The sequence below is a fragment of the Homarus americanus genome, unplaced genomic scaffold (genome assembly GCF_018991925.1).
Source record: "Homarus americanus isolate GMGI-L3 unplaced genomic scaffold, GMGI_Hamer_2.0 scaffold37032, whole genome shotgun sequence".
Classification (NCBI taxonomy): domain Eukaryota; kingdom Metazoa; phylum Arthropoda; class Malacostraca; order Decapoda; family Nephropidae; genus Homarus; species Homarus americanus.
The window spans coordinates 497964-513282 of NW_024731852.1; the positions used below are offsets into that span (position 1 = coordinate 497964).

The 15319-nt window shown below is 36.7% G+C and overlaps 1 protein-coding gene across 3 annotated transcripts in view; it reads right to left on the reverse strand.

Moving 5' to 3' along the window:
• Window positions 1-15319, reverse strand: part of LOC121867901 (transcription initiation factor TFIID subunit 4-like) — a 59248-nt gene that overhangs the window by 41958 nt on the left and 1971 nt on the right. For all 3 annotated transcript variants that reach the window (XM_042368028.1, XM_042368027.1, XM_042368026.1), the window contains exon 2: window positions 9127-9321. In XM_042368028.1, the coding sequence (XP_042223962.1) occupies window positions 9127-9321 (195 nt within the window). The remainder of the gene's footprint in view (window positions 1-9126; window positions 9322-15319) is intronic.

A 15319-nucleotide genomic window follows, 5' to 3' on the forward strand; every position in this document is an offset into this window, starting at 1 on the left:
GACTTGTGACTGGGATCTAAATATTTAATCAAATTATCATTCAAAGTCATAACAGGAATATGAAAATTATCCATATGGTAAGAAGATCTGTACCCTAGAAAGGAAGATATGACGAGTTTCACTTTTCACCACAATGAGATTGATTTATTCATTTGTTTGTCGACATAAAAAAGTGGGTGAGTACCCGGTGCCAAAACATTGGACAACAGCTATTATTGTCTCCTTATATAAAGGGAAGGGCAGAGAGAATAAAAGGAAGAATTAATGAAGGCAAAAGTCATTTGAGTATGGTAGTAAAATTATTTGGAAGAATATTTAACGACGAAAGTATACTATGGTAGGATATTTAATGATCAAAGTACCATATATGGTAGGGTATTTTGATTGAATAGTTTCTCTAGTGGATTAATAAAAGCACACAAGTTTAGCATTACTGCCTTGAAGGATGTGCCCATTTGGAAAGGGTATGAGGACATTTACTTCAGTAATGTATATGATTATTAATGATGGTCTGACCAAGTGGAAGGGCGGAGTAAAGAATACACTCATAGTGGGAGGAGTGACCGTCCAGGAAGCAATAGAACAGTGTGTGTGTGTGGAAATGGTAGAATATGATAGCAAGTAACTCATAGGACAAATGAATGTGAGATAACAAATAATCATTGTTTGCTCTCGGTTCAGGCTGCCCTGCATTAATGTAGGAAAGGGCCAAGAATAAAACAAAAAATGAGCAGGAGCACTGAAAGAAGGTGGGAAGGAGGAGGAGGAGGAGGAGGAGGAGGAGGAGGAGGAGGAGGGAGAGTGATCCAGGGATATGTAATACTACCTTGGTTATCTGATATTCTTATAGATGTAGCAATACAAGAAATGAAAATGAGAATGGGTGACTTCAGAATGCAACCCAGACATGGAAACCTAAAATATTGTTACATCTATCATATGTGAATAATGATGTGAAACTAACTGAATCTGAGGATTAGTTGGGGTGAATGGTAGTTAACCCCCTTGCTTCGGTTCCCATCATATGACAGATGCTTATGGGGCTTCGTTTCCTGTCATAGGATGGATTACTATTTTCTGGTACTGTTTGAATCGTCACATACAGTAGGCCTAGTTACATAATGTTACCCAGAAGGCCTACCGTATATCTTTCCCTAACACACACATGAGAGCCTCCCTGCTCAGTAATATCTCAATTTTTATAATAGAGAAATATCACCCGTCAACTTTACGTGCCTCACCCCGTGTTTCTAGTCCCCAAGTACAGAACCATCAACAGTTTTGTGATCAATTACTGGAGGCAGTAATAATTATTGTAAATAGTAACAACACAATAAAACGAGTGTCCTGTACTTTATACTTCCTACATATAAATCAGTGTTGTGTACCTCGTATTGCCTAACTCACCCACTGCCTCACACATACTCAATGCGCCTTGTTGACTCAGCAACAACATTCTTCCCAGCTTCTATGATCCCAACCTGTTAAAGTACATGTTTTTTTTTATTATTTATATCATGAATGACCAGGTTGTAAGATAAGAATAGTTTTTGGTTTTGTCTTTCAATTTTCCCATATATATACCCAGTGCAGGGGGTTTATTTCCTAATTTTGATGAAAGTAGCAATATCAGTGAAATGTAAATATCAACAGAAGCAGCACTTAAAGTTGTGAGAGAATATACATGAACAGTCAGCCACAGGAATAAGGCTACACACTGTAGCTGTAAGGTCTGAAAATGGTCTGGTAACTTTGAAACTGTGCATCCAGACGCATGATGAAACTCGGCTCGCCCCACCTGTTATCTGTAACTATTTTCTGCTTCCCTTCTTTATTCTTCTATTTACTCCTCTTCCTTCCTTTACTAATACAAACATCAGTAAAAACAAAAAGTAGGGTAAGAGAAAAAGTGGGGAGGAGGAGGGAGCTGTACGATAACTGCAACAAGTTTACTAACATTGGATACAATATATTACTTGTAATACAAACACAAGACACTAGTAAAACATTCACAACAAATGTATTTATAACATATATGTAGGAACAAAACATAAATTACAGGTTATTTTGTAATTTTGTCTGTTCTGTTCAGGATAGTGTTACCAGATATTTTGTCTCAAACACGAACCGTAGGTGTATACTTATTCTTGTGGCCGACTGTACCTACAGTATACTGTATTTGGGGGAAAAATAAAATGGAAAACAATGCAAACAAGATTGCAAAAGTCTGAGTTATGAGCAAGGAGTCAACAAGAGCAAGGGATTGTCTAGAATCGAATGTATCAATGAGAAGTATTGTTGTGTTGGAGAGTACAATACTAGTGATAGATAAAGACTGAAGGCAGAGGACAGATAGTTGCTTACTTTTCCAGTACCGTCTTTTATTTGTAAAGCAGACTTAAATGTTTACCTTTTTATCCCTTTATGGGTGGAGATTGCAAATTCTGGTCATTCTGACCACATCTGTTATGGGATATGTCCAAAAAGGGTTAAAACATCAAGGTATTTTTTTATATTGTTGCTTCAATAACTTTTATATTCGCTTATAAAAGCTTTATACTTCGTGACTAAATAACTGTACTGTACCATGAAGTCTCTTAACCTCCTGTAGATGGGGACAGCAACTTGTGGTTATTTTGACAGCAACTGTTGCAGGCTACAGGGATCCACATGGGAATGCCCAAACACCTAAGCCTCTGTTTACAACAGGCTGGGACAAACCTAAACCTGGGATGAGGTCCTCTCATTCTCATCGAGCAATCACATGATGGCTAGAAGGATAACAATTTGTCAGACATGCCCCCACACCACCCATTCACCCAGCATGCCAAATCTTCTCACATTTGGTGTGCTAACTGCACATGTTGTATCCTGACTTGCAGTCTTGTGAAGTGTTCTGTACCTAGTTATTATCCTGTACAGTATTTGCCACCATTGACACAGACACTATGGTACAGTCACCTGCACTTATATCTAGTACATCAGTGGTACAGCATCCTTAGTCTGGCTACTATTGTGAGGTTCCTTAGGGCCATTATGGGAGTTTTTATACAATGTAAACAAACACAGAACTGCCACATCTAACAAAACACACCAGCCACTGTACCTAGAAAGTACAAGTGACTGCACCTTTCTAAAAATGAACAAAATATCTTTTGCTGAAACAGGCTTACAAATAGGGTGCTGAATATGCATGCTCACCACAAAAAAGTTTTTGAACAGCCGGGCATGACAGATTTCAGAATGAGCACTATGGCACATGTAATCACAGAATGGTTGACATGCCTGGATGCAAAGTGACTCAATATTCTGTACCGTATTTTGCGGAGTAGAAGACGCTGCATCGTGGAAGACGCACCCTGATTTTGGAAATGTAATTCTAGGAAAAAACTTTTTATACTTACTAACCGACACCAGTGAAACTGTTGCTTGATATACAGTCCTTTTGGCACAAGTACACACACCTCTTTGAATATCATCACTTAGAACTGCTTATCAGTCGTCATTTTCATCAATTTTTTATAAAAAATCTGTATAAGATGTGGAAATCTTTAATACAGCACTCATTTTATACATCTGGTCACCTCCGCGTCTAGCGGACTGTAGTGTTTATTCTCTTGATTTTGTTGGTATCACAATGACGAGAATTATTTTCCATCAGTAGAAGGTAAGCAAATGTAAACATGTATATCAACGTCTAAAGAAAAGAAAGTTTTATTTAAAAAAAAAGGTAAAAAAGCAACTCAGTAAAAATCAGTTGAATTAAAATTTTTGGTAAGCAAACAACAGGCAGACAACCTTTCGCAATTCCTCAATAGATGGCGCTGCCACACCACTGCCATTAGTAAGCAAACCGCACAGCAGCAAGGGTTGTGGAGCTGCAGCCGTTCATTTTTATTTTTTTACCTACTGAGTAAGTAAATACCTGTAATAGTATTTTTCGCAGTATTTCAACAATATTAGTTAAATCAATTGTTTTATAGTATAGAGAATACTTGTACTGTAATTGCTAAGTATAATGAGGTAACAGTCTTTGTAAGGGGATGATGTCAGTTGACCCAAAGAAAACCTCCGCTGCCCATCAACTAGCGTCTTGGAAGACACATGGTAATTTTCAAGGTATGTTTTTTTAATAAAAAGCGCGTCTTCTACGCCACAAAATACGGTAATAACCTATGTTGCTCGTCTTTATAGCATTTACACTTCCTCAGAGCAATGTTCAGATTTCTCATTCGTTTTGTCATATTGTATGACCCTTAGAGCGTTCGAGACCTTTTTGTGGTGGGTGTACAATGCTTTGAAGCTTACAATTTCTGGCAACTTAGTACAGCTTGGCAGATAGAATAATTACTAATCCACTTACAGCTTAACTTCAGTAAACACAATTCACCATTTCATTTAAAGTAACTGTTGTTGGACTCCATGTAATTAATGGTAATTTTTGCACAGCACTTTGAAAGACTGTGTTATTGAAAAAACAAGTAAAACTAACCACTCTAAAGAAATTAGGCAAGAAAAAAATATACTGTATATACCAAAACTGCCTTCTGTCTCAACTATGAATAGCTTAGCTAACATATTTAATTTCCTCATAAATACTTCATGAACAATCTGTATTACAGGAATTCTTTAGCTACTTATGCAATTTGCAGTTGCTAAAATTGTTACAAGTGGCAATTTACCATCGAGATATATACAATAAGTGGTCACAGTTTACATGAGGGAGTAGCTAAGCACAGTATGTACCCACCACAACTCTCGGCCTAACAAGCAAAACAATTACTGTATAATATACTTGGTCACCTCATGGATGTGCAACATACTATTTAGATGCTACCTGGGTGTCACACCACAGCTTAGTGCAGGGGTGGGCAAAGTGCGGCCCGCGGGCCACATTTGGCCCGCCAAATTATTTCTGTGGCCCGCCACTGCATTTGGCAATCAGAAAAAAAAATTCTTATTAATTACAGAAAGGACAATTTTGGAAGTTGGGTGGACATAGCAGCAATACTGGCTCGTCGCTGTTAACCTGTAGCCCGTGAAGTGTGCCACCATTCATGAAGTGGCCCTCCATCAAAAATAATTGCCCACCCCTGGCTTAGTGGCTACCTGGGTGACACACCACAGTTTTGTGGCTAGGGGTGATTTGCCATTATTAGTGGAATCCCCCCTTTTTCTGTGGGTTTACTAAGGCAAATTCCACTCGCACATAAGTCATGTAAAGGCTGGAGTAGACTCGAGACACAATTGGTTTAGGTTGGCAACTACCTCTCAGAGGCAGTGAGAGGCTAAAACTTAATACTAGTTTTGACCAAGGGAAACTGGGTTACTTTTATGAGAGAATGGGAGTATTAATGTGAGTAAAGTACTGTACACTCATGCTATAACAATGAACACTGGGCCGGGTGAGTGAGTGAGTTCAAGCAGATCTACATTCACTGACTGCTTGTTGTCTATTTTTGTAATGAAAGACATTATCTCCATTATATACTGTACTGTACAGAGTATTGGCAAATATTAAGAAAAAATCTTTACTTAAATAAGAAGACCATTATTGAAATTTTTTATTATGGTACAAGCCGCCTTCCCTTCACTTGAAAGGAAAGATGTATGCAACTAGCACGATATATATAATGATGCATGGCAATGAAACATGGGTAAATAAATAAGATAACATACATAGGATTGAGCAAGATGGAATGAAAAAGGTGAGGCAAATGTGTATAGTAACATCAAAAGATACATAATCCTGTCCAGAGCCAAGAGGGAAGCCGAGTATTGAGGGTATTGGCAAAGCTCAGCATTAAGGTAGAATAGAGGAGACCAACTGAGTTAACAGATGCTGGAGTCTAAGTGTGGATAGGAGGGGGCCAAGATGACATGGAAAGAAGTTATAAGAAATGGCACCAGAATTAAGAATCTGACAAAGGAGACTGCAAAAGGCCACACAGCATAGAGTGCTGCCATCAGGTAATCACAATTAACCCATGCAAGTGTGGAAAATGGCCGTAAAATGTGGATGGTGATTATGATGATTCTCAGTATCAAGATTAAGAAGGGTTGGAGATCAAGCCATAAATAGTTGAACGTACGAAGTTTTTCAAATAAAGTTGACAAACTGGCATTGAGCGTCACCGGTCATTTGATTAGAAGATTTTAAGTGGTGAAGTTGCCTGTTATTATAATCTTTGTCAATGTTCATAACTATTACAGCCCCTCCCCGACTTACGACCTGCCTCAGTCGTACCAAATTTTTGTCAAATTACGTATTTTCGAGTCCCAACGTCAGTGATTGCGCTGTGTACTGACAAAATTTTTGTTTGTAATTCACTTTAAAATGGCTGGCAAGCTTAAAAGTGAGAGTTTTGTGGTGCTGAGAAGAAACAATGACACCCATTTTAGATTTTCTATGTATTACTTAAGCATTTCCGACTTATGACCATTTCGACTTATGACCTGGATTTGGGTCCCTAACCCCGTCGTAAGTTGGGGGGGAGCTGCATTTAAATTTATGGATATTGCTAATTTTGCCCCCGTTTTCAATATTTTGTGCTACTGCCACATTTTCCATATATGGTTCCTAAATACAGTACACTATATACAGTAATACTGTACTGTATCTGCAAGGAGAGGATTTGTCAAGAGGCTCCCAAATGAGAGATTAACATAGCCTCTACCGGGCATCTGGGTGAGAAGTAGTAACCTTAAACAGATGTGTGATGCAGTAATCAACTACAAATTTGGTGACTTGAAAGAGATCAACCATTACATGAGACAAGATAGTGTCATCTCACTCACCAAAATTCATAGATTTAGTCCAGGAAACATTACCCAAAAAGAGCTTGCAATTTATATTACATATCACATGCAATAATCGTGTTGATCCTAATATAGTTGTAAAGACCTCATCATGAGTGAATGTATCATAAGGTTAAAAAGTTCAAAGCTGGTTATATGCTGGAGGATCACACCCAACTATGATAACTTGTGACATGCATAAATGGCAGGTATGAATGTCTTGCACATAGCATAATTTTAGGAAGTGCAACATCCACAGACAATTCTAAGTTGAATAAAGGTAACAGTAATGTTTTGGAATGTAGCAGAACTGGCCAACAGTCACCATACAAAATACAGTAAGTTGCTACAGACGTACAAGTTCAAAGTCCAAATCCTTTGGAGTAACCAAAATTCAAGCATAACCAATTTGCTTGTGAAAACAAGTTACCCGGTAATTTAGTATCCTACAGGAGGTAGAGTTATGGGGTCAATTTCATCAAAAAGCTTAGCTACAGGTTTAAGCCCATTTTCTTGTCAAGTCACCTCCAGACTGCTGTCAGGGAAATGGCCCCAAAACTGATGCTTATATCAATGGTTGCATAAATGCACACTGATACAACAGATAAACAATTTTAACACTTTGGAATATTTACTCATTTCACGGAAAGAACTATTCTACCACTTTAATTGATCATAATGTTTTTTGAAACTCCCTTGCCTGTCAGTACATGTTGACACAGTGAATACAAATCTTCTTTTCTCTGACTTTATAAAACAGTTTCATCAAAGTATTTTTCTGTGGATTCCAATCAACGTCTTGTATCTTATTTTGTTTTCTTTTATTCTATTTCTTTCTGAACCCTTTCTTATGATTTATTTTTCTAAATAACTTTATTTAGACTAATGAGACAAATGATTCTTTCTGGGAAACACTTGCTTTCTATAAATGACTAAAATAAAATTTAACAAACCTTTACATATCTATACAGTAGTAACTGTTTTGTTTTCAATTCATGATTTCATATACGTATATTTATAAAAAAAACATTACGCAGAAAAAATTTCAAAATTTATTTTTCAATGATAACCTTCCTTACTTAGAACGGATTCTATGGCCAAACGTATAAAAAAAATTTACAGGTCACATAGCATGCTCAGCAATGGCCTAGCAGTTGGTGGGTGGGTGGCTGACAGTTTGTAGTCCAGTGTCAAAACTAATAAGAATTACAAGTTGTAAAAGTGTACAAAAAAAAAAAATTCAAACTCGAGTATAATACAGTAATGCAACACTGTACAGTACTTTAATGACACATGAACATACAGTACTTTAATACCCAAGTAAATTATACGTCATCTAACATACTGTATAGGTACAGTCACCCAAAAAAGTCCTGTCGCGAACCACGATTCAGACTCGTGAACCCGAAGCAGTAGACACTGATACATTATTCTGTCCATAAATGCTTCGGATTCAAGAGTCTGAATCTCGGGGTTAATGGTTCGCAACAGGACTTTTTTGGGTGACTGTACATCCACACACAGAGAAGAGGTGAACACTTTTTCTATATACAGTACCAGTAACTATTGATTTTCAAGAAACAAAAAATGCCGGCACAACAGGTTAAACAAAATTTCTAACAAACTGGTTGCCATATACAGTATTTGTTTGGTGAAAGAAAATACAGTACTATATATATGTAGAAAGTGAACAGGCTAATCAAAACTGAGAAAGGAATAGGACTGGCATAAAAAATATATACTCTAGTGTCTAGCATACTGAATACCTTACAACTCTCCAATGAAGTATTCTGTGCCATTCATCAAGGTGTCAAGGTTACAATTTCTATAACACAATAACAGGAGGGGGACAATCTGTGTGGGGGGGTGGGGTGAATGCCTACACCCCACCCCAAGTAAAAGGTTACTAGTATTTTGTTGGAGGATTTCTAATGTTTAACTCAAAATCCCACAGAACACCTAACAGAAGACCTGATAATTTGTTTTTAAGGGATAAAATTTCCTTAAACAGTAACAATAATAATTTCATTTGCTAATATAATTATCAAAAAATACACAGAATGTACCAGTAACTATGGTAATTAAAAATAAATGTATAATGCCTTCAAACTTACGGTACATTATATTCCATTATTCTGAAAAAAAGGGGAAGGGGAGGGGGGTGGATGGTGATTGTGGGTGTAAAGAAAGAACACGTAACACGTACAGTATATAAAAACGGGCAAGAAGTTTAAATACTGCATAAAAAAATTTCACACTTTTCTTCGAGTACTCTACCATACTTTATGTTACTACAGTAATAGAGACATTAAAATTTAAGGCACTAACTTGTGGGGGCTGGAATCTGTAGGCATTAGGAGCTTGTTGCAATGCCGTAGTAGTGGTAACATTGGCAGATAGCTGGCCAGGGGCAGCAGCTGCAGTGTTGACACGGAGTAACTGAAGTTGACCATTCTCCGTTTTTACCAGTAAGTGGCCCTGTGCCCCAGGAGGTAGTCCTTGCAGAGAACCAAGGGTAATTTGCTGAAAACAAAAAACAAAAAAATCAGAACCAAAGACTATTAACACTTGAAGTATACTTATGTGCTATATAGTACAATATATACAGGACCATTTCAAATGATAATTTTCAAACCCCAGAGAATATTCCTAAATGCAGTCTATCAAATCTCTGAGTCTTTCACTGCCAAAGTACTGTACTGTATAGTGTTTAAAAAATACTGTCAGCATGCTGAAAAGTTACTAAATTACCTGGTACATCCCATACCATTAACTCTCATGTGAAGACAGAAAAGTTTGGACTATAAACATTAGATCAGAGTCCATTATATGGAGGTTTAACTGTACAAGTTCAGCCACTCTTCACTCTAATTATGTTCATTAAAAGACTCCAAAAAATCATATTCAATACTGTACAGTATATTTACAGTACAGTATACTGTACAGTACTTTTACCACCTTGTCCAAAAAAGTATTAACAAATACAAAAATTATATAAAACTTTCTTTTTAGGTAGCCCAGCTGGGCTGTATAGCTATTAAGATAAAACAAATTACCAAAATCTGTAATCCTGCAGAAAAGACAAAAATATATTCCCTTGCCATTTTCCAACTCTCAGCCAGATACAGTAACTATCTGTTAATAAGTTAGGACTAACTCTTGAGTGAGGATAAAATGGTTCCCAAATCACTACTGCATAACAATAAACAGACAAACTTCAATATCACAACCAAACCACATAACATTTCTAAAGCTCTAGGAATCAAAACAGAACACAGAATTTCATTTCCAATTGTTTTCCTTCGAGTGTGCACAAGTTGAAACTACAGCGAGTTCTGCTATTACGCATTTTGACAACTCGAATTGGCTCTAACGCAATTTATGAATAGAAAAACGATATTTGTAAAACGCGAACGCTTGTTTGCTATAACGCGATTTTTGCTTACTATTTCTCCAATTTTGTGGTATTAACTGTGAATATGGTAAAGAAGAATATCTCCAAGAAGGGTTCTGGTGATCGCATTCCCGGTGATGATCGCAAAAGAAAGGCTATAACACTTAAAGAGAAGCTCGATGTTATCAACCTCAAAATCACCCTTGTCCCCCTTCAAGTTATATTCATATTTTTTCAAGGTAAAGTGTTACATTTACTGTATGAATTCATTATTAGATATGAATGTAACATTTATTTAGACTGTGCTATCCTTTGTGTTAGGGTAACTACTAAATTTTTTTTTATTTCGAGTAATCTGCACCTAACCCTATTTTCTCCATAAGCCCTGTTATTTCTATTGCGCGAATTTCTATAACACGATGTTTTACAAGAACACAACTATCGCGTTATAGCAGAACTGACTAACTAAAAACTCCATCCAAAAAAACAAAGAATCACTCTTTTTCCCTTAAACAAACCTTATTGCATTGATATTACACAAAATTGCTTGGTTTATTATATGGGCAGTAGCTCTGTTATTTTTTTTTTTTTTAATTTTGCCACACTCACAAGTTACCAGATGTATAGTGGGGTATATAATTTAAAACCTGACTATAAAGTAAATATTTATTGTACTGGGATAACCTCCCCCAAAAAATGATTTAGGCTAGAATAATCAATACAGTATATAATTTTACTTTATATTAATCATTGTCGCTGGGTGAAGCGCTACTATACAGTACAGTACATGCTACCAGTACTTCTGTTACTTTGCTATGGTACTATCATAAGGCGACCACTCGCAAGAGAGTGGACCTGGGTACCATCCCCGGGAAGGGTGAAACTATGGGCAAGTTTCATTACACCATTTGCCTCTGTCTACCCAGCAGTAATATGGGTGGGACCTGGCTGTTAATCGATTTGTGGATCGTGTTCCGGGGTAATGGTTAGCCAGTGCAGTTGGCTAGTTGTTGTCCGGTCTTCTTGGACTATTACTTGACACTGGGTCATGCAACTCGTTAACTTGGGGTGTGGTTGTTGTGTTGGTGACAGCTTCTACACCTTAAACAAATTCACGCCTAGGTGACCCTTGGGCAGGCCATCCTCGTTACACAAGGGGCAACCATTATTATTATTATCATAAGGATGGTTTGGGTAATTTCATCTCGCTGGTTCATATCATAAAGTCACATTATTTAAACCTACAGTATATTATAGCCCTTCTGGCACAATTTTTTGGGGTACTGTATGTACAGTATATAATAATAATGGTTGCCCTTTGTGTAACGAGGATGGCCGGGCCAAGGGCCACCTAGGCGTGAATTTGTTTAAGGTGTAGAAGCTGTCACCAACACAACAACCACACCCCAAGTTAACGAGTTGCATGACCCAGTGTCAAGGAATAGTCCAAGAAGACCGGACAACAACTAGCCAACTGCACTGGCTAACCATTACCCCGGAACACGATCCGCAAATTGGTTAACATCTAGGTCCCCGATTACTGCTAGGTAGACAGAGGCAAATGGCATAAAGAAACTTGCCTATAGTTCACCCTGCCCAAGGATCGAACTCGGGTCAGCTCGCTTGCAAGGTGAGAATGCTGACCATTACACCACAGGCATGTACAGTATATAGACACATGCCATAAACTTAATAATGGTTTGCTTTCTTTGGGATTTTCTTTAAATACATATTTTAATGCACAGAATCCATATTTGCTGGGGAAAAAGGAAAACTAATTCAAGTTAGCAAGAAAAAACTGATACAGGTAGTTCCAACTTCAATAGCTACCAAGTACAGTATACAGTGCCACGACAACTCTGATCCAGTCACAGGTACAGTTGCCACCATTTATAACAGGTACAGTGGTTGGCGTGTTTTGAGATGTGGCCCACCAGAACACAGATAGCAGCCAGTGACGTTCTACAGGAATCCCTTGCTTAACGAACATTCAAGACACGAAAATTATCTTATACAGGTACAGGTATTAAACACATTTTCCAATTTAACACTTATTTTTCAATTAATAAAAGCTTCCCCCGCTTATACAAATTTGAGTCCCAGCAAAAATTCCAACCACACATCCCCAGGAGTCAGCTGGGGTGGCCATCTTGGAGAGATGCACAAAAGTACAGCACTCAATGTGCTGCAATAATAAGTAAAATACTAGTGGTTGTGATGTTCAAGGTTCTGCTAGGGATTAGCGACTGTAGTAGGGAAGAAAGTATAGCCTATGATCACTAACAACTATAATAGGAAACATTGAGCATGTTGAACAAGGTGAAATTGCAGTAGCATCTGATCTCAAGAACAGCTATTTTATAATATATTGGCAATCAAGAAAAGACGACCAGAAATACTGCTAGTGAACAGGTAAGTGGGGCTCCGTACGTGAGGTAATTACTACACCACGTGAGGTCCCTCAGAACACCATCTGAGGGAACTACTACACCACGTGAGTTCCTCCTAACACCATCTGGGAGGGAGTTACTACACTACGAGTTTGCTGTTCAACACCTACATTAATCTGTATGTTCACTGTATGTTCCTTTACCTTTCTCTAATGAAGGCTTTTGTTAAACCACCAATGTATGTAATAAGTCATTTATGTCCAATGTATATTTTCAGCCTTCGGGCTGCAGAATTTTTTCAATAAACCGTTAATTATTATTATTATTAGAACACGTTACTATAAAAACAAGGGTTATTTAACAAGTGTATTACATTGCTCTTGTATTTTCTCTTATCTTGTATAGTGTTTTTGCTGTTAACTATGGTATTTGATGTTTATTGCAATTTATTTTCATCATAAATACAGGACAGTACTCATAAATTTGACTAAAAAAGGATTGTGTACTATACCTCCTGCCGCTGTTACTTCATAAATACGTACAAGATTTTTTTCCTTTTGTGCCCGGTACTTAATAGGAAAATAATAAGATTTCTCAAACAATTACTGTGCATTTTTGGACCCACTTTCCTCTTAATTATTTTGAATTATCATCATTTTATTGTATAATGTGAGAATTCTTAGTAAGTTATGGCCTCTCTGCCTTCAGTGAACAGTCAAACACTATCACTTACTAAGCATTATAGTACAGTACTTGTGACAGGAAGCAACAATGAGTACTGTACTGCCAAATTTGCCAATAAATAATGCTTCTGAGTGTGTTCCCACTAAAATCAGTTTCTCTTTCCTTAATAAATACTGATATAAATTATTTTTCTGTGTAACTCTACAACATTTGTATTCTATAGCTACACTAAATTACAGTAAAGATTTACTAAAAAACACAAAGAAACGTAACCATAACAGGGTACTAAGTTCAAGGAATTCACTGTGCATATAGTCATGTATTTAAAAACTTTACTACCATGACTGTAATGGTATTACACATAGAATTTTTTCAGTGACAAACACCTCTAGGCCTATTCAGTCCAATGCAGATGACTCAACTCTTCACAGATCCTTCACTCTGATTTTCCATTTCATGAGAAGAAATTTTGCAGGGTGGTTTTATTTAAATCAAATTATTTTGTTTTAATTAGTGATTTAAATCACGGTTTGGTTTTTATATGGTCAATATAAAAGGAAGAAAGAACTGTACTGCAAAAATAAACAATTGCTTATATGTTGTAAAAATAATCAGCCAAAGAAACAGTTTCTTAAGTCTTTATCACAGTAGACTACATAATTAAACACAAGAAATCTTCACTCTCATAATATCCACTGTTCATTGTTCTCAAAACATAAATTACACTACTGTAATTGTATTGTAACTGAAACAACAAACACAAGTTTAAGAAAGTAACATAACTTCAAACTTTACAGGTTTTATTCTACTGTACGGTGCTACTACTTCAAACATGTAGGGGTTATAATTAAGTATTAAAGACAATGAAAACTATGGTCAATCACAACACATTTGGATACACATGACATTTAATATTTATAAAAATCAAATTTCTACAATCGCCTTGCAAACAAGTTCTGGTTTAATTAAGCATCTCCATAACCATGACCAGTGTCTGCATTCAAAAACTTATAAAGAGAGACAAGTTTTGCTGCTTTTTATGTACCAAGGCGGTTCCTTAGTTTCAAAAGAACAAGTCCGTAGGAAGGGAAGACTGGGAATAGTTGTCAGTAAATGTTCTAGGGAATATTTCTGATTTAAACTTTACAAAATTTATGGAAATACAATCCAATTAAAAAAAAAATATCAATCAACAACCCTGCTATGTTGAATGCAAAACAATATCCTCGCTAGCTAGCTATACTGTATAGGAAGGCATTATACACACAGCTGAGCAGCGTGCATCCAACTTGGCTTCCTTCAATGCCACAAAAACATAATACAGGCTACATAATAATTAGTGACTGCTATGATATATTTATTACACAAATCAACATAAATTTTCGTCGTCATAGAGCACTGAGATTATAGGCATTACCATTATTCGAGTCTTAACATGAAATATTAACAGAAATTCAACTAAGAGCGCATTCTTAGATGAAATACTACTGTCACTTTTTGGTTAAGTATATTACAGTATTGCAGCAATTACCCTCCTTTATTCTGAATTTCTGCACAGAAACAAAAGGCCATCAAAACAATTAATATCACCAGAAATTTTCAGCACACTACAGACACTTCCATAATCAATGTTTTGACACTACACTCAATGTCACCACCACCATGCACCATTTAAACTCCCAACATCAATGTATTGCTGGTCACATAACCTCCACCAATTCAACTCATCCCATTTTAAAGGACTCTACTAGAAATAACCAACTGATGTCTTTGTTGGTGAGCCTTATTGAAATGCTTTAGTTTACCATTGTTAGTATACCCGCACTGGCTGTACTGTACGTTGTTTGTATATGGTATCTGCATTGTGTAAGTTTGTATTTATTTTTTTGTACCTGCACTGTCATTCTATACACATACTGAGTCAATTTTAACTTGTATGACAATTTTAATGAATAAGACTGAATGGAAAGGAAAGATATCTTCAGTCTTTAGCATGGGAACACAACAATGAATAAATATGAGAAAACTTATTTGATCTTTCCCCGTATATACC